Source organism: Conger conger, chromosome 3 (genome assembly GCF_963514075.1).
Source record: "Conger conger chromosome 3, fConCon1.1, whole genome shotgun sequence".
Taxonomy (NCBI): domain Eukaryota; kingdom Metazoa; phylum Chordata; class Actinopteri; order Anguilliformes; family Congridae; genus Conger; species Conger conger.
Window position 1 is genome coordinate 45,695,503 of NC_083762.1, and position 24,612 is coordinate 45,720,114.

At 38.8% G+C, this 24,612-nt stretch overlaps 1 protein-coding gene across 1 annotated transcript in view; it reads right to left on the reverse strand.

The window, feature by feature from the left end:
* Positions 1 to 419: 419 nt before the first annotated feature.
* The window catches only part of hat1 (histone acetyltransferase 1), a 75,351-nt gene continuing 51,158 nt past the window's right edge, over positions 420 to 24,612 (reverse strand). Inside the window, exons 10-11 of the mRNA XM_061235222.1 lie at positions 18,726 to 18,842; positions 420 to 1,565 (exon numbers count right to left, since the gene is read on the reverse strand). Of these exons, the coding sequence (XP_061091206.1) occupies positions 1,398 to 1,565; positions 18,726 to 18,842 (285 nt within the window). The 3' untranslated portion in view covers positions 420 to 1,397. The remainder of the gene's footprint in view (positions 1,566 to 18,725; positions 18,843 to 24,612) is intronic.

Genomic DNA, 24,612 nt, shown 5'->3' on the forward strand with positions numbered 1-24,612 from the left:
GATAAACCAATAAAGTAATATTTTGGTAATGGTTCAGTCAGCACAGCTGACCAAGCTTCCAAACTGCACAGACCACACATCAACACCAGATTACCCTGTAGCACATCTTTGATGTCCTTACCCCTGAATGAATGATTTGTCCCCTCCCAGTGAAACAGAAAGCAGCACAATTAACACTAATTGGCCCCTTGTTCAGCAATCCCTGCTCTTGAGGTCTGACGATTACAAGGCTGATGAGGGTCTGAGCAGGTGACAAGCACTGCAAGTTAATAAGCCTTGCCTTTAAAAATAGATTTGTTAAATTAATGCTAGGGCAATTAAACTTGTGCATAGAATTACTGAGGAAAATGTTCCATGCTGAGCATGGTTAAATATTTAGCTCACTTTGTTTTTTTTAATTCAATTTCAGTTTCATCATGTTTTATTGGTCCATTTTTCTATGAACAGTAAAGTTTATTTCAGATACGCTTCTCATAACCAACAACTTTACAATGTCTGTTATAAGGATGTTTGTGCCCATAAAAAAAGATAATGGACTTAAAGGTAACTCCCAAACAGCTATCAAAAGGCTGCACATATATACACGCAGATACAGTTTTAGTAATAATTTACAATGATAAATGTTAATTTTTATATTGTGCTGGCAAGACTTGGCAATAAAAATAACACCAAATAATATTTTGCACGAAAAATCAGGAAACACACACACAATCTCTGGAAGCATTGCATCACTGTAATTTGCTTGCTTTAGACTGTTAACTCACAAATACCCCTATACAAACCATTGTATCACTGGCAGGTTGTAAGAAATGTCTCTCAACATCTAAAATATCCTTCATTACAGACTGGGCCAATCAAAAATACACATTGAAGCTGAAATGATCCGAAAAAACCCCCCCCCAAAAAAACCCAAGTGACTTATACATTTAAACGAAGCAAAAGCAAGTGGTAGGACATACACACAACATCCTTGACCATAAAAAAGCTCATTACAGAAGAGACCAAACACATTTTCTCCAATATATAAAACGTCTTTATTCCCGAATCAAGCACTCCCCAACCCTAGATTTTTCAAGAAAAGTTTGAGCATCAGTCAGAAAAAAGAGCAACTGCTGGATCTGAGTGTGAAAGGTAAGAGGGGGGTGTGTGTGTCAATTTTTAGTCTCCCGGGATGAGCAAAAAAATAAAATACAAATTTCGTCTCACCAGTGACATTCGCCTCCAATCACACATTCTCACACACAACGGCACCATGCACGAGAGAGTAGGCTTCCCTTTGCTCCAACAAGCCTACTGCACATGTACACAAACAAAAGTGGAATGGGAAAGGAGCGTGAGTGTGAGGGGTTTGGGGGAATGGTCAGGCCGTTTCTCTACTGAGAGGGCAGCAGATGCAATTAGGCCCGGGCAAGCCGTTCGATGACCCGCCTGTACTCTCCCACCAGCTCCTGGTAGCTCTTCTCTAGCTCCTCATGCTGCAGCTGGGTGTCCATCTGACTGATGTGAGAGACGAGCTCCTCGGGTCGAAGGCACTTCATCATCTTGGTCAGTTCCCTCTGGTTTTTCTACACATGCAAAAACACAGATTAGGCCCTGCCATGTGGAAACCTTACTGCCTGAAGCAGAGACTGTAGACTGAGTCCATTGAGAATATCAGGTATTTATTTTCATTTTTAGCCAACTTAGGGACGCTAAACTGCTTTAATAACCAGGATTTGCCACAAATGCCTTTTTTGAATGAAGCTGAGCATAAACAAACACTCATTCACCAAAGTGTCTGCTGACAAGTTTGATACCAAGCAGCACATCAGATGAGCTGCAATTATAATAGGACTCCATCTTGGACTCGGTACAACATGGCCATAAACAAAATGCAAGTGAGTTTGCTAGTTTCAGACAAAATCAGCTGTCATTTTCCTGTCTAAGCCGGAAGTGTTTTGACCAACCAAAACCAGTGGCCGGTTGCACAAAGCATCCCGCATTTTCCTGTTTCCCACATTTGGCGATCATAAACAGCCTGAACAGCTTGCCTGTTTATTGTCCCAAGTCTTACAGTTGGCGAGCTAATAAACTATAAATATAGAATCATTTTTTTGTCATCATACCAAGTCAGCTTGTTATTAAATACTTTTCTACTACCTTTTATTTGTAATATATAACATGCATGTATCCTTTTTATTTTTTGTAACAATGTGTGTGTGTATTTAACATCTATTGAATGTATGTATTTTAACTGTGTATATATCTTAACATCTTCCATTTTACAATTTGTCTTATTTTTAATATTTTTCTTTTCTTTTCATAAAAAAACCTAACTAGGGACAGGAGTTGGAAACTAGCAAGCGGTATAATCAGCTACATGAACCTGGTGTAAACTGGCAGTAATGATGCTATGTCTGTTGGCACTGACCCCACTCAAATAAACATTAAATAAATAAATAAAGATATGCAATGACCGATAAAGAACAAAGAAAACAAAGCCTCAGTTGGATAGAGGAGGAGAAGCATTTGAACGCTCCACACACGGTTGACCTGTGGACTCGAAACGCATCACTTATTACACACTGAAATGATCCAGTGGCAAAAAACCTCAATGCAATCATAAATTGGATCACTGACGGGAGAGCAAAACACTGTTTGGTTCGGTGGTCCAGTGCTAGTCAGGAACATTATAAATAGACTGTCAAAATGATAATCCATGATTAATTGTTAATCAGTTAAAGTGTCCAAAAGATTTTCTGGACACATTCATCCTCCTCGTCGATGAGCATAAACTCAGCCATCTTCTAAATGTGGTTTCAGTCAGGTTGGAGGTATCCAAGTTTTTATACTTATTTTGATTTCTAAAAACCTTTGTGCAATGCCTAACGGATTTCAAGGAATTCCTTATGTATTTATTTAAGTAAACCGCCTTAGGGCAAGAACTTGGTTTTGGTTTCGTGCAACTCGTTTCATTTTAAGGAAAATCTCAACTTAAAATGCTTTGTGCAACTAGCCACTGGTCTTAAGTAATGTCAGTTTCATTGCCATTTTAGCAGCGCAGTATTAAGATCGTAATGTGCCTCCATAAGAGGGTGTCTGTTACACACACAGGGACACATATCTGAATCAGACAATTACAGTAATGATGAATAAAATATGATTGGCTATCCATTAAAGATGAGTCTGATGCACTCAATGAGTGCTTTATTCATTACACCTTTCTAGTACTGGTTCAGACCCACAACATGAATTCTTTGTCATATGGGTTCAACAAGGTGCTGAAACATTTCTCAGAGATTCTGGTCCATGTTGATATGATGGCATCATGCTGCGAATCTCCTGTTCTACATCACAAAGATGCTCTATTGAATTGAGATCGGGTGACTGTGTAGGCCATTGGAGTACACTGAACTCATTGTCGTGTTTGTGCAACCAGTATGAGATGTGTGCTTTGTGATATTATCGGCACGTTATCCTGCTCGAAGCAGCGGTCAGAAGATGGGTAAACTGCGACCATAAAGGGATGTACATTGTGATTGGCATTTAAAAGATGTATTATGGGGCCTAATGTGTGCCAAGAAAACATTTCCCACACCATTAAACCACCACCACCAGCCTGAACCATTGACAGATGGCAGGAAGGATCGTTGTTTACTTCAAATTCCGACTCTACCATCAACATGCTGCAGCAGAAATCGAGATTCAATGGCCGACTGGCCATGTGAGTTGGGTGTTTTCTCTGGTGGGCAGCTTCAAAATTGGGCTGGTGCAACGCAAAAAAATCATAAATAAATAAAAATAAAAAGCTAAATAACAAAGTGCTGTGTGGCTTTGACTAGCTCAGGGATGGCTCAGTATACTGGTTAGTTGGGTTGATGGCATACAGTGATTGTCCAGACCTAGGCTAGCTAGTTCAGAAAGGCAAGAAGTGAAAAAGTGGGCCTGAAAAGCTCTGTGAGGAAAAAGTTCTTTGAAAAAGATGCGGCCAAATGTTTTAAAATAACAAACAGACATCGGGAAGTCATGGCATGCAAAGAATATGCAACCAAATACTTATTTGACATTATGTTAACTCAAACATCTAAATGGGGGACTACATATAAAAATTGCTGTAATTACTACATGGTGAAACCAAAATGAATAAAAAATAAAATCCTAGAATAAAATCTGAGTCTGCGCTTTGACCATGCATGAATTGTTTGATTACAGAGAAAATAAAATATAAAATTAGAAAAAGACAAGGTGACCTAGAACTTTTGAACGATAGTGTATATCTGACAAGATAACAAATAACATACAAATGTCTGTGATTTAACCAGTTACACCGTAACTGAATAAATGGATTCTCAAGAGGACAAAGTCTCAAACAATAAAAACATTTTTAAACAATGTTGCCCCGCAGGTAGTAGCTATGAAGCAAAGCTTTTAATGGTTAAACGGCACTAACTTTAAGTAGTTAGTCAAGCAAAAATTACACAACACTGTTCCGAAAAAGTGGAACACAGAGTGTAGGAGGAGATCGCAGAAGTTCCGAGCAAATCATCTTCCAGCATATTGGGGACATCACATCTGCCTACCTAGGCAAGTAGTTTACTTGACTACTGACGTTAGGCTACGCATTGCCTTTATTTAGGAGACGGTCCTATCCAGAATGACTACAACGCAATAATGTACGAAAATGCCGCAGCCGTCTAGCTAATGCATAGTCGAAAATTTTTTATTTATTTAACCTGCATATTAAGAAGATGCTCCTGTAATTTTTAAACAGAAAAACATAGTAAAAGCTAAAACAAAAAATGATCACAAGTTGTGGGAATTAAACATTTTATACTGTATTGGCTATATCCTAAGATAAGCAATGTAACCTACCACAAAGGCCTTCTTCAGTATTACATCCTTTGTTACCTGGTTAAATGTTGGCAGCACAGAGTCACCCACAGCTTACTTTCACAAACCAGTGTACTTATGACATAACTATGTTGGTAGCCATCAAATAAAGTAGACATTGTTAGCTAGTTACTAGCCAAGTTATTGTACAGACATTATGCTTCATAAGCTAGCTAGTTATGAAGGTAAGGAAAATGCCAAAGCCCTTCTCTGGACGAGGGCAATGTCCAGCCATTTCATGATGGCTAAACTAATTAAATGAATATTAAGTAATGGCAACTCTGCTGTCAGGGGACAAATCCTCTACTAGGTGGCATCTCAGTGAGATGAGTTTCCACCATGAGGGCGCGTTGTGTGATGAGTATTTAGTTTCAATACAGCTCGATATTTTATGCAGGCCTGAATGATGTTTAGTTTTTACCACATTTATGGTTTAAATCTCAACACAATCTCAACACAAACTACAAACATCAACCCAAATCTGTACAACATATACACATAAAAGCTGATACCCAATAAAGCCATTAAAGAGCCTATCAAGCGAGTTAATCAACTGGGAATAGCATCATGAGATACCACAGATGAAGTATGCCATCTTTCTCTTGCAGTGAAGGTTTCTGTGAAAACCCTCACTGGGCAATGTAATGGGATGATGAAAAAAGAAAACACAGGTATCCAAAGTCTGGGGGGAAATTGCAGCCATATCAATGTACCTCATAAGTGCCCATCTGACTACTTGTAACTGCAATGCTGTGATATTAATCCTCAAATCAAACTTTGGACCATTCCCATCGTGGTTTCTGCAAATGTGAGCAAGTGAGAGCATTTTGTTAGTTGCACTCAGTAAATTACACTGCTGAATGAGATGCAAATCCTGAATAAGGAAGGGTGACTGAATGGTGCGGGATTGCTGGGCAGCATTTGCTCTTCTAGACGCCTGGTGTGGTGCATTGTGCAAATAATAAAGGCCTTTACAATTGTATACATGGCTTGAGACAAATGGGCTATTTTTGCTCATGGTTTTGGAATGAGACATGCTACAGTATAGTTGAGAGATGCAGATGGGTACCAAATTATGGTTCTGTTCCACTGGGGGGGGGGGGAAAGAAAAAAAAGAAAAGAAAATCAACCCTCAACTATTTAACTTTCAGGATAATACTACCCTTTGAATGATTACGCCATGTGTATTGTGCAATTAGTATAATTAGTTACCATTTCTATCTTTGGAGTTGATTTTCTCAAAACCTGATTTTGGACAATATAACAGGAACCATTTCTCAATGTACAGTCATCCTATCATCATGAAACTTTGCAACCCCTTACTCCGCATGCGTTTTGAGCCTCAGGGATGGGTAAATCATCACAAATCTTATTGTTAGATCCCAAATGGTGGCGATAAAAGCAAAATGGCTCAAAACAATCTTCAAACATGTCTTATTTAGAATCTGAAAGAATTATAACAATATCGTACAGACTACTACAAAAATGTTCAAATTTGTCATTTCCGCCATCTTGAATAAAGTATGCAAATTAGATAATTTACATACTTTGTCGAAACATTGTTAAGAAGCCAGACCACACTTGTGAGCTCGCCAATGGCAAATAGACCTGGTAGACCAACGGAAGAGTGTTGTGGATGATATAACAATCCTTCGAACCCCCCTCACTATAGGGGACAAACATTCAGCCCACCATTCTCTTGGTGTACACCACATGGACTCAACCACTTGTTGAGAATATGAAGGATCAATGATCTGACCACATTGCTTTTTTCCACATATTTGTTAATTTTTTACATTAACATTTTTGTCATCTGGCAGACACCTTTAATCGAAAGCAACTTATAAGCGCATAGGTAGACCGGTGCCTATTATTTTTGCACCACTGAACTCTAAGCTGTGCATTCATCTTTGTAATGAGGAGTTTATTCACTGAGACCCTACTATGATGATCCTCTTTGTAGCTGTCAACTGACTGTTCTTGCTGACAGTCTGATCACGTCCTGCACTGACATTCTCAGTCACCTGAGAAAGAGTTGCTCTTCTGTTTTTCCTTACATATCCAACAATGAACAAGCATAATGGTCATCGCGTGTGCGCTTTCGACCACAATTTCTAATCCCATTTACTCATGTCCCAAAGATCTAAATGCAGTTCACATTAGTCACTATTCCCATTGACACACTAGCCAGTTGAGCAGTGCTTGTGACTGAAGCTCCTACTGTCTGTGCACCCTAATGTTACCCTAATAACATAATGAACCCTAACTGAGATCAACTGGGCTTGTTCAGCATTTTCATACATACCACAGAGCATGATACAATGTTAATTGCTTAATTGTATCAAGCAATACAACTGTATGCAAGCATTGGCACTAGTTATGTTTCTTCACTTTTCTATTCAGGGTTTTCCCTTCCTGAGCTCGTCCACTGATGTGAAATGCATATGTGACATTGTAAACAGTAGTAAAGAAGTTCAGTAATAAGCAAATAAAGGGCATGATCACTGCTGAAAAAAGAGGGTTCTTATGATCAAAGCGACTGATTTCTTAATCCCTCACAGCAGTCTACCACAGTAATGGAAATCATATGCTGGTATTTATATATGACTGACAGGGGTAGGTGAGTGGGAAGCCAGTTTATGGGAATAAAGGCCTGCTGCAGATCAAACCTCATTAACTTTCAGGCCTGATCTTCATATCGTAATTCCGAATTTGCAGGGAGCAACGGCTGGCTGCAACCAGAGATCTTCACTTTCTGCAATCTTCCCGTTTAGGGTTGTGCAGGAAAATGCTGGCCTGTGAGCGCAAACCGCACAAGCAGCCTAACCGCAGGTCCCTCGGCACATTCCTGATGTACTGTAGTCTGTCGAACAAAGACATAAGGGATGTAATGTCCGTTCTGAGAAAGGAACACAAGAAAGGTCATTTCGGACTCCGAACGGTCAATAGAGGAATTGCAACAACAAACAACCTCAAACCACAACCCTCAGTCTATGAATATAATGTATAATATAAAGCGTTATTATACAGCTCAATGTTCTCGTGCACTGAAAGCTGACAGTGACAAACGCAAACAGGTGACTTTATGAAATCTTGACTTTGGCGTGCTACAAAACGCAACAGTTTTTGTCTTTTTGAAGTTTTCACTTTAGCTAACCAACTATATTGTGAGCAAGCAAGTTATTTGGTTAGGTAACTATCTGGCTGTATACCTAAGATATGATACTCTACCACAAACGATGCAACTAACTCACAGCTTGAGAGGAAAAAAAAAAAGGTTTAGCTAAACACAGATGATTGAACACGTAAAGAGATAAAAGGAACGTATAGCTGCCCAAATTACACTCCAGACAAGAAATCTCTGCAACTCTGCATACTATTGCTTATCTAGTTTGCTATCAGTAGCAACAAGCAAATTAGCGATTACTAGTTAGCTTCCCGAATTTACAAATATCCATCTGAACAATGCTTGTGTAATCACTAGGATATTGGTATCGCCTATATTTTATCGGAAGTGGATATTTGTAAAATCGTCAAGCTAACTATAGCTAATTTGCTTGTTGCTACCAATAACAAACTGGTATTGTACTTAGTTACTTCTATCCAGTCCATGCATGTTGAATGTTATTTTGTCCATATAAACGTTTTTATAATCCAAAATGCTTCCGTTTCTATGCAAGCAGAATATGTTTTCTTTGATAGACGCTATTTTACATTGACTCAGATGCGTGTCATAATATGTGAAGGGGGGTGCTCTGTTTACATACAGGAGCGGGTTGCTAGGCAAGACTGCCTGTCTGAGCAGCTAGTTTCACTTTTAACTATCAACCTAAATGAGCAATTACCCAACATTCCGCCCGGTAGAATGAGACACTGGTCGTGCTTATTATTAGTCTCACCGTTCTCCTGTATTACTTGTCCATATGCCTCTCCCCCGTCCTTTGCGCTTTTGTTTTACACAACATATATAGCTAGCTAACTAACACATTATGTAACTTTACACAAACTTTCCATTTCGATAGACAACGTTAGCTAGCTAACTATAATGTTATTTGTTCCAATTATTAAGTTAGCTGACGTTATTAGCCTAATTAAGGAGAACCTGTGGTATATCGTCCATATCGGCACAGCTAGCGGAGTGGTTAGACCCCTAGCTGTGCCAGTATCCACGATATAACAAAGGTTCTCGTTCCATAACGCTTTTATACAACGGATACCACATTTATCTTTCAAAATTCCCCCACTCCACTATCAAAGCAACGGTATTAGCGATTACAAATGTATCCCCACTGACACACACAAGTCATTTGTTTTTGTTGTAGACGTTTATCGGGATACTGGCAGATAACGTGCAATTATTGAAATTGTGTCATTATGAGTCATCATTTGCTTCCCCGGGTATGATGGTCTTGCTGGTATTTTGATCTGAGAAAGTTGTATTTTTTTGGTTCCTACTCCTTTCCAAATCAAAGGACACTTTAAACTCACAAATTGTATTGGACTTTGGTAGTCTTAAGTTCATTTAGATTACAAAGTAGATAACGGTGAACCACAAACGCGTAATTTTAAAAGATATGTGAATATTCCATTTTGCCGTGTGTATATTGTGGATATTGGCACGGCTGGAATGCAAACTGACCAATAGAGACAATGGACCGGACCTATCCGTTGTATCAGTAATTATATATACAGCCTAATGTAAACCTGAGAGGTTATCTAGCTAGCTCACTATTAAGTGTTTATATATCTAGCTAAGTATACCAAAATAATTCATATTTCTGTGACTTTTCGGACAAATAATTTAGCTCGCTAAATGATAGAAGTGAAATGAGAAATGATAGACGTGACGTGATGTGAAATATGCTTGTGGTTTTCCGGTTATAGGAGAAGTTTAAGATTTATTTACCTAAATAATATTGCTTACGATACTTTCAGGCTGTTCAGTTACTCAAGCTGTGCCAAATGAAATGTCTCTCTCATAGCTTGTATGATGGCGCTGTCACAACAAATGATATCCCCTTACAAAACTTCTCCCCTCCGGGGTCATGTTTCCAGTTTCCGGTTACGTTCCCCTGATGCGTAAGTTAACGTCATGAGTTAGCGTCAAGTCGACAGCCTGGTTGCCAAGCTTTATCTGTTGGTTGCTATGATGCGCTCTATAAGATACATTCCCCTGATGCGTACGGTAGCGTCAACTGGCTAGCGTGTCTTTATGTGAACGGCATACGCTTAGTCATTACTGTCAATAAGCATTATTTAAATTAGCGAAACATAAATTTACAATTTCCCTACAGTTTAAGATAGCGATAGAGATAGCTAGTGCTCATCTCTCGGTGGACTAATATCAGTACCGCCAGCTAGTTAGTGAAACGGACAGCAAACCATTCGGCAATAAATGTATGTAGAGAAGTAGATAAGCATGACATAGGTAGATATATTTAAGTTAGCTCCCTAGCTAGCAAAATAAGAAATATAGCTAGCGAGACAGCCAGACGGATAGATCGCTCGCTAACTAGGAAGATAAGCCATAGCTGTTTTTTATTCCTAGCTAGCTAGGGATCTTCCTATCTATCTAGCTAGATGTAGCGTATATCGTGGTTCAATGTATATCAATAATCAGGATATTACATATGAAGCGCTACATAGTGTAGCGTCCCTGTTTGGGACTTGTTATTGCAGCATAAGCGCTCCCAGCCAAGGGGAGTGACGTAGGTCTTGTGGGCTGGGGGAGAGCGTGGGTGAGGGGATGCGTTTCCGGGTCGGCGTAAGTCCAGTTGTTGTTCTGGGTGATCTTCAGAGTGCGCATATTTGTGTGGCTGCTGGACAATAAAGTTCAGGAGGTATCTTAGCGACCTTTGTTTGCGAACATTCAGATTTCATCTATAAATGACATGAAATAACAGTAAGCTACTGAACGTGACCTGTTTTATGCAAATAAAAGAACGGCAACGTTATCCCTGTGCTACAATAAAGTTTTGTTTGATTCAAGATTAAATAGTTTTTACTTCATTCATGATTAACATAATGTTGTGACAAACAAATTGGACATCCGACAGAATGGCTCTCAGCCAAGGTTGTGCTGAACCTGAGACAGACAGACTAAACATATTTCAACATCAGCGCGTTTACAGAGAAGAGGGAGGGATAAACAGTGTTGTGGTTTGAAGGTGTTTGCTGCTGCTATTCCTCACTTGACCATTAGAAGTCCAAAATTACCTATTGTACCTTTTAGTTCTCATGCCAAGTATTAGCCATTAATTAAAAACCCTGTTCCTGAAATATCTTGGTTTGAGTTAAATTATAAAGTTTTAAGTCAAATGATTCCATTTGCTGAAAGCCTCAAAAGACAGGAAATTAAATTGGTCAGCCCAAATGCTAACATCCGCCAGCTCTCCATCAAGGCACAGATGTCTGTGTTACAGCCATATAAAGTACTGTGCAGAAATCTTAGGCACCCTAGACTATGTACTTTTTTTTTTTTAGTTTGTGTGTTTGTATAAAAGAACACATTTGAGATTTCCAAATATTCATTTTCCAAAAGATTACATTTTACTGAGACATTTTTGTATTCAATTTTAAAAAGTAACTTTTTACATAAAAACTTGATCTAGGCTGTCGCAGAAGCAAGGAGCCAACCAAAGTCTGCAGAAGAACTGTGCCAAGTTCTCCAACATGCTTGGAACAACCTCCCTGCTGATTGTCTTATAGAACTGCAGGACAGCGTTGGAAGTGATGTAGTTTTAACGCCTCAGGGCGGTCACAAAAAATATTGATTTGATTCAGTTTTTAACTATTCTGCCAAATTACTAAATTGTAATGTAAAATGTATAGTAGGTTTATTTAGGACCTTTCATTGAATTATTTTTGAAAGAATCCTATCTGTACAGAATGTTATACAGATGCCTAAGACTTTTGCACAGTACTGTATAATGCCAACTGTACACACATGTGCTCACCACTGGGCAGATGGTTTAAGATTCAAACCTTTGAAAGAAATCATCTTAAGAGTAGAGCTCTGTAAAATGTATTGGCAATTTTGCATATTAAAGTTAGACGCAATATACTTATTTTGCACTTTGTGCACTATTTCCAACATGTCCTTGTGTCCTATTTCGAACCATAAATCTTGCATCACTCATACAACATACACTACCGTTCAAAAAGTTTACTTAAAGTACTCACTAACTATGCTGTACATTACTCATTAAAATGAATGAAACATTGGTATAAGCTAGTTTGGCTAGCTGAACAAGAGAGACCAATTTATCTTGGTGCTAGCCAGCTACCTGGCTAACACAATTTGGATAACACAAACTAATTATGAAAGGGAACATTTATTAGATTATGTTAAGCTTTGCCTATGGTGCTGGCCAAATCAAGTTATATCTAATTATCTATCCTAACTAGACATGAGTTAGGCACGAAGCTCCTGCTGAAAAGATAACCGTAGTCACCCCAGATCACACCCAATATAACAGTTAGCTAATGTTACATTGAGCAAGAGCTACAGTAGTTAGCTGAATTAAGTTATAAAGGTATTCTTCAATGGACAAATACGTTCTTCGCTGACTAGCTAGTGTTATCTCACTGAGCTAGGTAGCAAAATTAGCGGGATGTTTAATTAATTTGTGTTCAATATAATTTTAATTGATCGTAGCCAAAATAGCTGGATACATTAGCTAAGGTAGATGCCCTTAAGGATGGAGTGAAGCTCAGAAAACACCATCCCAGTGCTGTAAGTTTTCCGTTTAGGTACGCTGATCTAGCTGGTCTCTTTTTGGCCACCCTCGCTTTACAGTATTTGATTATTTACTTCCGTTTTCATATACTAAGTGCTTGCTTGCCACTTAATGTCATCTACTGCCGTTGCTGAACATAACGGTCTTGTGATTCTCATGTCCCTTTAATAATAGAAATATCAATTAGCCACTTCAGTTTGCAGTGTGGGCGGCCTGTAGCGTAGTGGTCAAGGTATATGACTGGGACCAAGAAGGTCGGTGGTTTTATCCCCGGTGTAGCCACAATAAGATCCGCACAGCCATTGGGCCGTTGAGCAAGGCCCTTAACCCTGCATTGCTCCACGGGAGGACTGTCTCCTGCTTAGTCTAGAATCATCTGTACGTCGCTCTGGATAAGAGCGTCTGCTAAACGCCATTAATGTAATGCGTCTCCCCATTGTCGATGGACAATTAATCATCAGAATTTTGAAAATTAAATTATATGTACAGTCATGAAATTAGAAAAAGCACGCCTGTTTATCCACAGAACGAGCGGTCTTGTATCGGGATCTGTTGGGATTTAAATAGTTATGTTTGAGCAAAAAAAAGTGTTAATCTTTTGAGAATTTTTTCAGGGTGTCCATAACCCAGAAATGGTGCTACTTAGCTATAGAATTGAGATTGGTTTTGCAACGGGTGAGATATTGAGGTTGAAAATGTGCTATTTTGAATGGAAGTGCTAACCAACGCCAACATATGCTTACCAAGAATAGAGTGAGTATATGAAGTGTGAATCGAGTGTTAATATGTTTTATGCACACATTTCAGGATAGTTAAAAAAACAACACAATGGAGAGACTCTGATGCTGGACTGTGCTTCCCGAACAACGACTGTCATAGCCTAACCACAATAGTACAACAGAGACTTCAGGCAGTCATTGACATATGCTTATGCTTGTGATGATAGTGAGGAAGACCATACTACTGCTTTACTTGTGCAACATGCCTACCCTTGAAATTACACATTAGTAACAGTTGATGTGTCAAACCACGTAGCTAGCCAGGTGTTAGGTGTTAGCTAAATTATTACACTGAGCATGGCAGTGTAAGACTTTCCATTGAATGTTACATGCATGACAATACCATATTAATTGAACTTCCCTGTGTAAAAACAAAGAAAATGACTCACAAAAAACATTAAGTGAAATGTTTGCATTTGCTGAAAGCCTCAAAAGACAGAAAATTTAATTAATCAGCCCTAACATTAGCATCAGCCTGTTGTTCATCAAGGTGCATCAGCACTGATCTTTTTATTTTTTATATATTTTTTAAAGATATTTTTTAGGCCTTTTTAAGCTTTATTGGACAGTATATAGTATAGAGAGACAGGAAGAATGGGAGCGAGAGAGAGGGGAAGACATGCGACAAATGTCGGACGGTCGGATTCGAACTGCCGACGTCGCGGCTCGCAATGAGCATGCGGTCAGTGCTCTACAGGCTGCGCCACCGAGACACCCCTCAGCACTGATCTTTGACAAGACGCTACAGCCCTGTATAAAGTTTATATTTCGTTTGGGCAGAATGAGACTTTATTCACATTTATCATACTTTATTATTATTATCTCATCACAGTAGTTGCCCATGACTTTGTTCAATTGGTCAAATACGGATGACCCATGTGGCTGATTAGCACTCCCACTTGTGTCAATTCGGTCATCTGCAGACAGAACGGTTGGAAATTAACTGCTAACACTGCATGCGCCTGAGTGAGAGAAAATGTAAGACTGTATTCCTAACTTTTAAAGCTTAATGTATACAAATTATACAATGGTTATTATAGGCTATGTATAATTTGAATGATTCGGGTCTTTTAGTGAGAATGCGATTCCTGGTTTGAAATTAACGTTACCCAGTGCAAGTTAAATATAAGCTGTTGCTCAGCATAATTATGTTGATTATTCAAACAATGTCTTAACTTGGCTACTTTGACGCTTTGCACAAGTCTTCCGTTTGTATTGTAAAGTAGCGTTACCGGTTATTGTTACGTAAAGAGATTATCCTCAACAAAGGCATCGATCCTCTGAGGGGAAGTTGGAGTTGAGGATTTCAGCTTTTATTTCCTGGAATTTACACTTAGATGTGTTAAACTACTTGGAAATTAGCACCACTGATATCAGACCACGCAATTTGTAGGTGAGCAGAAGTATTTGAATAGAGAATGTTTAAGTAAATGAAAGTAAGTAACACTTAATATTTGGTAATATATCCCTTGCTTCCAATAACTGCATCAAGCCTGCGACCCACTGATATCACCAAACTACAGCATTCTTCTTTTGTACGGCTTTTCCAGGCTTTCACTGCAGTGTTTTCAGTTTTCCCTTCAATCTCCCCTTCATGAGGTGAAATGCATGTCTTGAGGAATGATGAAGTTACTCCCAATTAGTTTGGACGTATTTCTCCGTAAGTTCTCAGACTACTAAATTCATTGTGCTGCTACCATCATGAGTCACATCATATATAAAGATTAGTGAGCCCACTCCAGAAGCAGCCATGCAAGCCCAAGCCATGGTACTTCCTCAACCGTGCTTCACAGATGAGCTTGTATGTTTTGGATCATGAACAGATCCCTTCTTTCTCCTTTGGCCTTTCCATCACTTTGGTAGATGTCTCATCAATCCATAACACATTTTGTGGCTCATCTCTGTACTTCTTCACAAATTGAAATCTCGCCTTCTGATTGTGACTATTGCTGAGTTTGCATCTTGTGGTATAGCCGCTATATTGCTGCTCTAAGTCTTCTTTGCATGGTTGATTGAGACACCTTCACCCCTGCCCTGTGGAGATGTGTGATGCCACTGACTGATATTTTGGGTTTTTCTTCACAGCTCTCACAATATTGCTGTCATCAACTGCTGTTGTTGTTTTCCCTGGTCAACCTGTTCGATACCTGTTGCTCAGTCCGGCAGAATTTTTTTCTTTTAAAGGACATTCCAAGTTGTTGTACAAGCTATCCCTAATGCTTGTGCTTGGCTTGGCGTGGGCAATGGCTCTCTGGTCTTCATCGTTGGTTTATCTTTTCTTACACAAATGCATTCTTCACAGGCAAAACCCAAGACTAAAATCAAGAGTAGAGATTCATAGCTATTTATTGTTTTACCAATCAATCGAACAGGACACATCTGGGAAACAAGAACACCTGACTGTCATATCTTCCAATAATTTCGCTCACCTAAAAAGTGGGTGGTCTGTTCTAAGTTGTTTAACAAATCTACAGTACTGCGCAAAAGTTTTAGGCAGGTGTGGGCTGTAAAATAAGAATGCTTTCAGAAATAGAAATTTTAATAGTTTATTATCAATTAACAAAATGCATGAACGGAAGAAGTGAATGAACAGAAGAAAAATCTAAATCAAATCAATATTTGGTGTGACCACCCTTTGCCTTCAAAACAGCATCAATTCTTCTATGTATACTTGCACAGGTAGGTTGTTCCAAACATCTTGGAGAACTAGCCACAGTTCTTCTGTGGATTTAGGCAGCCTCAAATGCTTGTCTCTTCATGTAATCCCAGACAGACTTGATGATGTTTATATCAGGGCTCTGTGGGGGCCATACCCTCACTTCCAGGACTTCTTGTTCTTCTTTACGCTGAAGATAGTTCTTAATGACATTGGTTGTATGTTTGGGGTGGTTGTCCTGCTGCAGAGTAAATTTGCGGTCAGTCAGATGCCTCCCTGATGGTATTGCATGATGGATAAGTATCTGCCTGTACTTCTCAGCATTGGGGAGACCATTAATTCTGACCAAATCCCCAATTCCATTTGCAGAAATGCAGCCCCAAACTTGCAAGGAACCTCCACCATGCTTCACTGTTGCCTGCAGACACTCATTCTTGAACTGCTCTCCAGCCCTTTGGCAAACAAACTGCCTTCTGCTACAGCCAAATATTTCACATTTTGACTCATAAGTCCAGAGAACCTGCTGTCATTTTTCTGCACCCCAGTTCCTGTATTTTCGTGCAGTCGAGTCGCTTGGCCTTGTTTCCACATTGGCTTTTTGGCCACAATTCTTCCATGAAGACCACTTCTGACCAGAATTCTCTGCACAGTAGATGGGTGTACCTGGGTCCCACTGGTTTCTGCCAATTCTGAGCTGATGGCATTTCTGGTCATCTTCCGATTGCGAGAGAAGTAAGCATGATGTGTATTTCACAGTTTCCTAGGCCAACCACTGCGTCTACGGTCCTCCACGTTGCCCGTTTCTTTGTGCTTCTTCAACAGAGCTTGGACAGTACATCTGGAAATCCCTGTCTGCCTTGAAATTTCTGCCTGGGAGAGACCTTGCTGATGCAGTATAACTACCATGTGTCTTGCTGCTGTGCTCAGTCTTGCCATGGTGTATGACTTCTGATATTAAACTGTCTTCATCAACCTCACTTTGGAAGCAGAGTTTGGCTGTTTCTCACCCAGTTTTAACCCTCCTAAACAGCTGTTTCTGTTTCAGTTAATGATTGTGTTTCAACCTACATATTAAATTATCCTCATAATTAAATTAATGATCATTAGCTCCTGTTTGGTATATGGTTAATCACACAACTGACTATATGCCTACAAAATCACTGACTTTGTGCAAGTGTACCTAGAAGAATTGATGCTGGTTGGACACCAAATATTGATTTGATTTAGATTTTTCTTCTGTTTACTCACTTTGCATTTTGTTAATTGATAAAAAATAAACTATTAAAATTTCTATTTTTGAAAGCATTCTTACTTTACAGTATTTTTTCACACCTGCCTAAAACGTTTGCACAGTACTGTACATATTTTGACCTCAAACTCAATTTTCCTCTGTGTACAGCAAAAACCTAGGAATTGACCTTGCTGTTCCAATACTTTTGGAGGGGACTGTATATTGACTTTAATATCCAAAATTGTGAATATACCTGAAAAAGCACGATACTTTGACTATTCACATGAATGTTTATTACATAAAAATTCCACATATGGACAATTATATATATTATCCACAATATGTTAATTTATGATTACAATTATGTTTTAAAACATATTTCAAATAGATTTCTGGAGATTTCTGCCCTCCCTATTAGTATATCAATTTTATTATCATATAAACGATTGTCAGTTTAGAATATTTTATGTAGATGTAGCAAAGCTAACAGCCTATAAGCCTGCATCAGAATTAGGACTGCTGTTAACTGACTTTGCATGTGGACCAACCTTAATGATCAAGATAATGACCATTTTAAAAGTTAACAGGTAACTCCAATATCCAAAGGGCCAAAAAGCACACTGAACCCCCACCCACCACCGCCTAAATGACTAGCCGCCCATGCTATTCTTTGGGCCCACATAGCAAACTCCTCACTGATGTTGGATAGTTTACCTCTTCCAATGCCTGACTGTTATTTTTAATCAACGTTAATCACCTATTTTTTTTCTTTTCTCATTTGAAATGCCAAATACCATCATTACACTGACTGCTGTGGAAGATGTGTGTGATGTTCAGCTCTCCTATATAAAACGAAAGCTAAATTTGAATCATCCATTTCAAAACCAATCCCAATGCCATTTTGCAGGTCTACTACAATGGCCTCACCAAATACTGCGACATTACGCCATTACCACGGAGTGGACGCGCCTAAAAAATTATCATAAAAAAAGACTTTTTTGATGCAAAAATAACACTATTCATATTCAACGGATCCCAACACAAGACCTCGTTCTGTTGGTCATTATGAGACTTACATGCTTTTTATCATTACAGGGCTGATGAGTTTACTAAATCTTTATCAATTAAACATCTCTAGTTTCAGAGGACAGTGAACTGCCATATATTGCTGCTTTTGATCACTCTACAGTCATCCAGCTGAACTACGTGTATCAGAGGAGCACATCTGATACAAAGCTAGAAATCTAGAAATTAATCTTGGCTCCAGCTCTGCTCCTCCACATAAAAGGGAAAAATCTTGCTTGATTTCAGGACCTGAAACTGAAAATGTATTCAGATGGAAAAGTGCTCAAAACAGTATTAGAATGAAGAGAAGAATGTCTCATGGTAGAAAACATCATTGACCCACAGCATTTGTTGTAACTCTTTCATTGGTGTGTGTATTCAGTTACCTTATAAGGGCCGAACAGCCTCCGTTTAATTTCCAGCCGGTATGCTCTTGCCTTCTCCTCATCACCCATGTCCGTTACCCGCAAGCGCAGGATTTCATACACTCGTCTGGCATGTTTCTAAAAGGTTGAGGAGGGAACAGCCATTAAATGTTTTTTATAAAAATTAATTTTTAAACAAACAATCAGGCAAGCTCCAACGAGGCATTAAGACAAGTCTTACGAAAGTTAATTTAAGGCAAGTTTGACATTCTGATTTTGGGAAAGAAGGCCTAAATGAAAGTGCTCACAAGAACCCCTTGGCTTTTCACAGCATTATAGAACAAGGCAGGAGAGAAACAGCAGCTATTATGGCTCGGCATGCTGAAGGCACCAGGCTGTGATAATCGTCTGCAAACCAGTAGTGTGATTAGAACTCCTAAATAGTGCATTAAAACACCACAATAAGTCTGTAAAGGACCACTTTCTGACAACTGCATAATGTGAACCTGCATCCAAGCCCTTTAGTCCAAATGGACATTGTTCCTGTGTCAGCTGCAGAACACAAAATTGCTGCTATGGTTTTCCAAACTACCATAATCTGGTCAATAACGCAAAATGTCATGGATTAATAGCATCATTTTAGGACTGTGGGTGACAAAAGAAAATGACTGTCTATTCAAATAAGAAAACAAATAATTCTGAAAACAGTCCAAAGCAAAAAATCTCATTATTTATTTCACAACCATTTGACATGCATATGAATAACCAATAGGTCTGTCATTATGGGTGATAGGCAGATAAATGGGCATAAGAGCAATGTGATTGAGAATACGATGTCTTGTCACTCCCAAAAGTCAGTCAAATGGCACAGGGTTAACAGATATCTGCACAATTTGACATTTCTTAGAAATTCTGTGTCAATTGCAGCAAACACAGACACAAACTGTATGCAGGTGAAGTCTGTGGCCCACAGAGCACCTCTGCCACATTTTCAGTGTGATTATTCAGGAAACAACCCTAATAAAACAACTAAGCAATTACATTTCAAAGAAACAGTTCACAAAAAAGGTCTGCAGTTGGTTTACTGACAGAACTTGCATGACAGTTTTTTATTTATTTATTTATTTTATTTTTTATAGACGACATACTTAGTGTAGGTATAAGAGAAATTTCAGTAAGCGATTGCACACATCTGACTAATCAGAAACACATGTGATGTAATTTGATCTAAATGCTATGAGACCCTGAAATGAGGTGACAAAATGTGAAAAGTAAATTCCTGGGAAAAAAAACCCAGTTAGAATAAATGTTGGATATTTGTGTTAATAGGCAAGTTATTGTGTAGACAAATTATTGTACAAGTTATCCTCAATGATTTCCCCTCTTCTCTAACCTTCAAAATGGCTTGCATTTCTCCCAAAGACAGCACTCTGGTCTTCATCATGTTGGTTTACCTTTTCTAACACAAATGCAATATATATATATAGTACCGTGCAAAAGGGAGGTGTAAAATGCTGTAAAATAAGAATGCTTTCAAAAATTGAAAAGTTGATAGTTAAATTTTTATCAATTAACAAAATACATGAACGGAAGAAGTGAATGAACAGAAGAAAACCTAAATCAAATCAATAATTGGTGTCACCACCCTTTGCCTTCAAAATAGCATCAATTCTTCTAGGTATACTTGCACACAGTTTTTGAAGGAACTGAGGTGGTAGGTTGTTCCAAACATCTTGGAGAACTAGCCACAGTTCTTCTGTGGATTTAGGCAGCCTCAAATGCTTCTGTGTCTGCATTAAATCCCAGACAGACTCAATGATGTTGAGATCAGGGCTCTGTGGGGGCCATACCATCACTTCCAGGACCCCTTGTTCTTCTTTACGCGGAATATACATTCACCGAGCACTTTATTAGGAATATTTTTACTTAATCACATGAATAAGTAGTTGTAATAATGTAATCAGTCAATTGTGTGGCAGCAGGGCAATGCATCCAGTCATATAGATATGGGTCAGGAGGCTGCCTAAATCCACAGAAGAACTGTGGCTAGTTCTCCAAGATGTTTGGAACAACTTACCAGCTGAGTTCCTTCAAAAACTGTGTGCAAGTATACCTAGAAGAATTGATGCAGAAGAGAATTTTAAGAATTTTTTGATGTAGCTGAAATGGTAAGCTCAGTTGAAAATAAATGTCACCACATTACATCAAGATATATATTGTATAGAAACCATTGCCATAAAAGTGAAATCATTAGACCTGTACAAAAATTTTTATATTTCTATTTATAGTTTATTTCTGATTCCCTGCCTAAAATAGGCAAGATTCATCATGTTGACACCACAACATGGTGTGATCACGTTACTGTTTATCACGCAAATATTGGATATCAACGTGACCACAGAATTTTGAGCGCCGAACCCTGTCTGTCACAAAGTTCTCAATAGCAGCAGATTGGGCACATTTCATGCCAATCAAGTCTGTCAGGCAGAAGCTCTTCTGCATACCATTGTTGTAATGTGTGGTTATTTGCGTCACCTTCCTGTCAGCTTTGACCAGTCTGGCCATTCTCCTCTGACATCTCATTAACACGGCTTTTCTGTCGACAGAACCACTCTTGGCAAACTCTAGAGACTAGTGTGTGAAAAATTAGCAGTTTCTGAGATACTCAAACCACCCTGTCTGCCACTGACAATCATTCCACGGTCAAAGTCACTTAGATATCATTTTTTCCCCATTCTGATGCTTGATGTGAACATTAACTGAAGCTCCTGACCCATATCTATATGACTGTATGCATTTCCCTGCTGCCACACAATTGACTGATTACATTATTACAACTACTTATTCATGTGATTAAGTAAAAATATTCCTAATAAAGTGCTCGGTGAATGTATATCACTATATATATTATATTTATGTTTTTTGGATATTTGAAGTGGAAATAACTAAGTGGGTAAAGGCAAATGATAGAACAGCAAGAACAGTCTGATAAGTTCAGAAAATGATATCACGTTACTCTAATGCAGCCTTTAAAATCAGGAAAAGACAACATTTATGCCATATCATGATATTACGATATGATAAAAAGATATCCGATTTCATATCACAATATCAATATAATTCAACCTAAAAACTATGTTTTAAAGAAGAGATAATGATTGGCAAAAGCCGAAAAAGACATGCAAGTCACAGAAGTACCGAGAACATTATCTTGACCTCTGCACTGACAAGGCTTCCAACACACAATGCATTAATACCTGCTATGGGTACTGTAACTTTGGTGGTCTACTTCAAACAATATGCACCACTGGGCAGGCTGCTTGGATTCAATCAGGATATTCTCTTTGAATGAACAATCAAATATATTATTTTCAGAGAAATTACATGGCACTGCATGTGATGAAACTTGCATGAGCATGTTATGTTTTTTCTTTCCAGCTTGCCGTTGCAACATTGCCCAAAGCAAGGATAAAAACAAGAAAGTCTGACGTTTTTTCATTGTGCTCGAGGGTCTGTTGTTTTTTTCATTGACTAATGATTAAGGTTAAGATTTGGGGAGCTCCATCACAATATCATTTCAACAGCTGCTGACTACACAGGTTAGCTCAATAAATGTTTGCTAGGTAGCCAAGTGACCAACCAACCATAGGTTGGTTTTGGCTAACTTTACTATTCAAACTAGCTAACGTTACAACATGATCCAAGACAGTTACAAGCCAGCTCTACCTATATTGCTAGCTATGATAGCTATCCATGCAATTAATGTAGATGCAGGCAGTGAAAGAGAATGAACAGAGAAGATGTCATGCCTCTGGCTAGGATGTGCTACCTGTTGATAGCTGCAAATCTGGAGGTAATGTTACATTAAGGCAATGTCGTGTTGTAAGCTTGGCGGTAACAACTAATCTGCTGTTGTTGGTTTAATATACTTTACTTACCAACATTGCTCGCTAGCTAGAAGTTGCCATCGTAGCTAAATTGTCCTATTTAACATTACATAGCTAACTAGCTAACGCAATTAGCTAGTAATGTTAACATCACTTTATCACCAAGCCAATATAGACTAGCTAGCTAAGCATAGAACTAGGTAACTATCATAGAGCAAGGTAACTATCCCAACAAGACACACCGATAGACAGTCAGTGGCGAGGATAGCTACAGACTAACCAGAGATGCTGTTTTTTTTTTTTTTTTGGTGTAAAGCATGTTACCCATTGATCCAGGGTCAGACATAATGTTCCTTAGTAATTATGCAAAATTAGATCCTAGCGTAGCAGGGCAACAAGCCTGAAGTATAGATAGAAAGAAAGCTAGGTAAGTAACACATTAGTTGGGGTAACAAATATATATTTATTTAAGTTGACTAGCTTAATTGTAGCTTTGCACAGTTGTATCGCTAGCTACTAGCAACTAACAAGATAGTTAGCTATCAATAGCTAATGTTAGTTGAGCTAACTGCCATCTTGGAAGCGGTCAGAAATAGCCTGTCATGACAACGAGTGTGTCCCATTAGCCGGAAAGTGCATACTGTGCCCCGGAAACCGATCTTTGTGGACTTCCTCCCTCCACTGTCTCAGGTCCTCTTCCCACTTGTACTTGTGTTTGATCTGCACTTCGCTGTACGTCGCTCTGGATAAGAGCGTCTGCTAAATGCCTTATAATGTAATGTAATGTAATGGTTACAAAATATGTACTTTATATGCTCCGTGTCTATGTCTAACACCCTTTAGGTTTGTCAGCCTATGAAAATTACAAAAACATTACCACGTATAGGTAATATGTTCAGAAACAGTCACAGCCGCTCCTCGGTGACAAAGAACATTTTAGAGGCAATGTATTTTACGCAAAAAGACACTGCCATTTTCGAACTGAAACGTGTGTTTCATGCTATTAAAGAAGTTGCAAAGCATCTACATTTTCTGCTTACCCATAAGGTTTTGCGCACCTCTGAGGACCCGAGGATCAGTCCAACTCCGCAGCCTAAGCGTTGCCAGTTCCGTATGAAAATGACCCAAATAATGTTGCACAGGAAGACCTGCAATACAGCTAATTGAACGCTGCTCTATCAAATCTTACACAAACTCTGTTCGTCAATCACCAGTCCATCTTGCCAAGAGTCCCCGACGTTGCTGCAGCACTACAATGGTTTTAACATTGCTTGTCCCTGTAATAAAGAGCCAACGTGCCTGCAAACTAGATTCAAATGATGTGATACCACATTTTGTTTCATTGTTGCTAATTAGGCTACTAATAAGCAGCTACATAGTTTAGCCTATGGGGATTGCAGAATATAGGTCTACGCATTTTAACAATACCTAATTGGCAAATGCTGGTAGACAAGGCATACGTGCGACAACACAGATTTTGGAACACTCTGGGATCAACTTTCTCATCATTGTCAGTTCTGGAGATGGTTTTTGACGTCCCTTGTGAACAATATCGGCTACTGATAACCAGTACACCTTCTCCTGTTATGGTCAGGTGCTTGTAAAAGACAGCATAGGCGACAACATACTGTACGCCTACCAAAACAAACTTTGAAATAAAAACAGACACACGATAACTGTTTTACTTGAGTAATGGAATTTGCCATTTGAGCTCCAGCAGTGTTCTGTTAAATTAAAAACAAACAGGCATGTTTTTTCATTCGGTGATGCACAAAATTAAGCGATTATAATACGTCTATGTAATTCACTCGTAGGCTGTTCCTATAGCATCTCATAAAACAACTTCCCCTTGGTTTTATTTAGGCAATTCATTTTTTCTACCTTTATTTAACCAGGAATACCCAATTGGTCGAAATCTCTTTTGCAAGGGGACCTGAAACGGGTCAATTTGAAATTTCAAGCACTTGTTAGCCGACTGTTGCTACAGTCATGCATGTTGTTATCTGATAGTTTTATTCTAG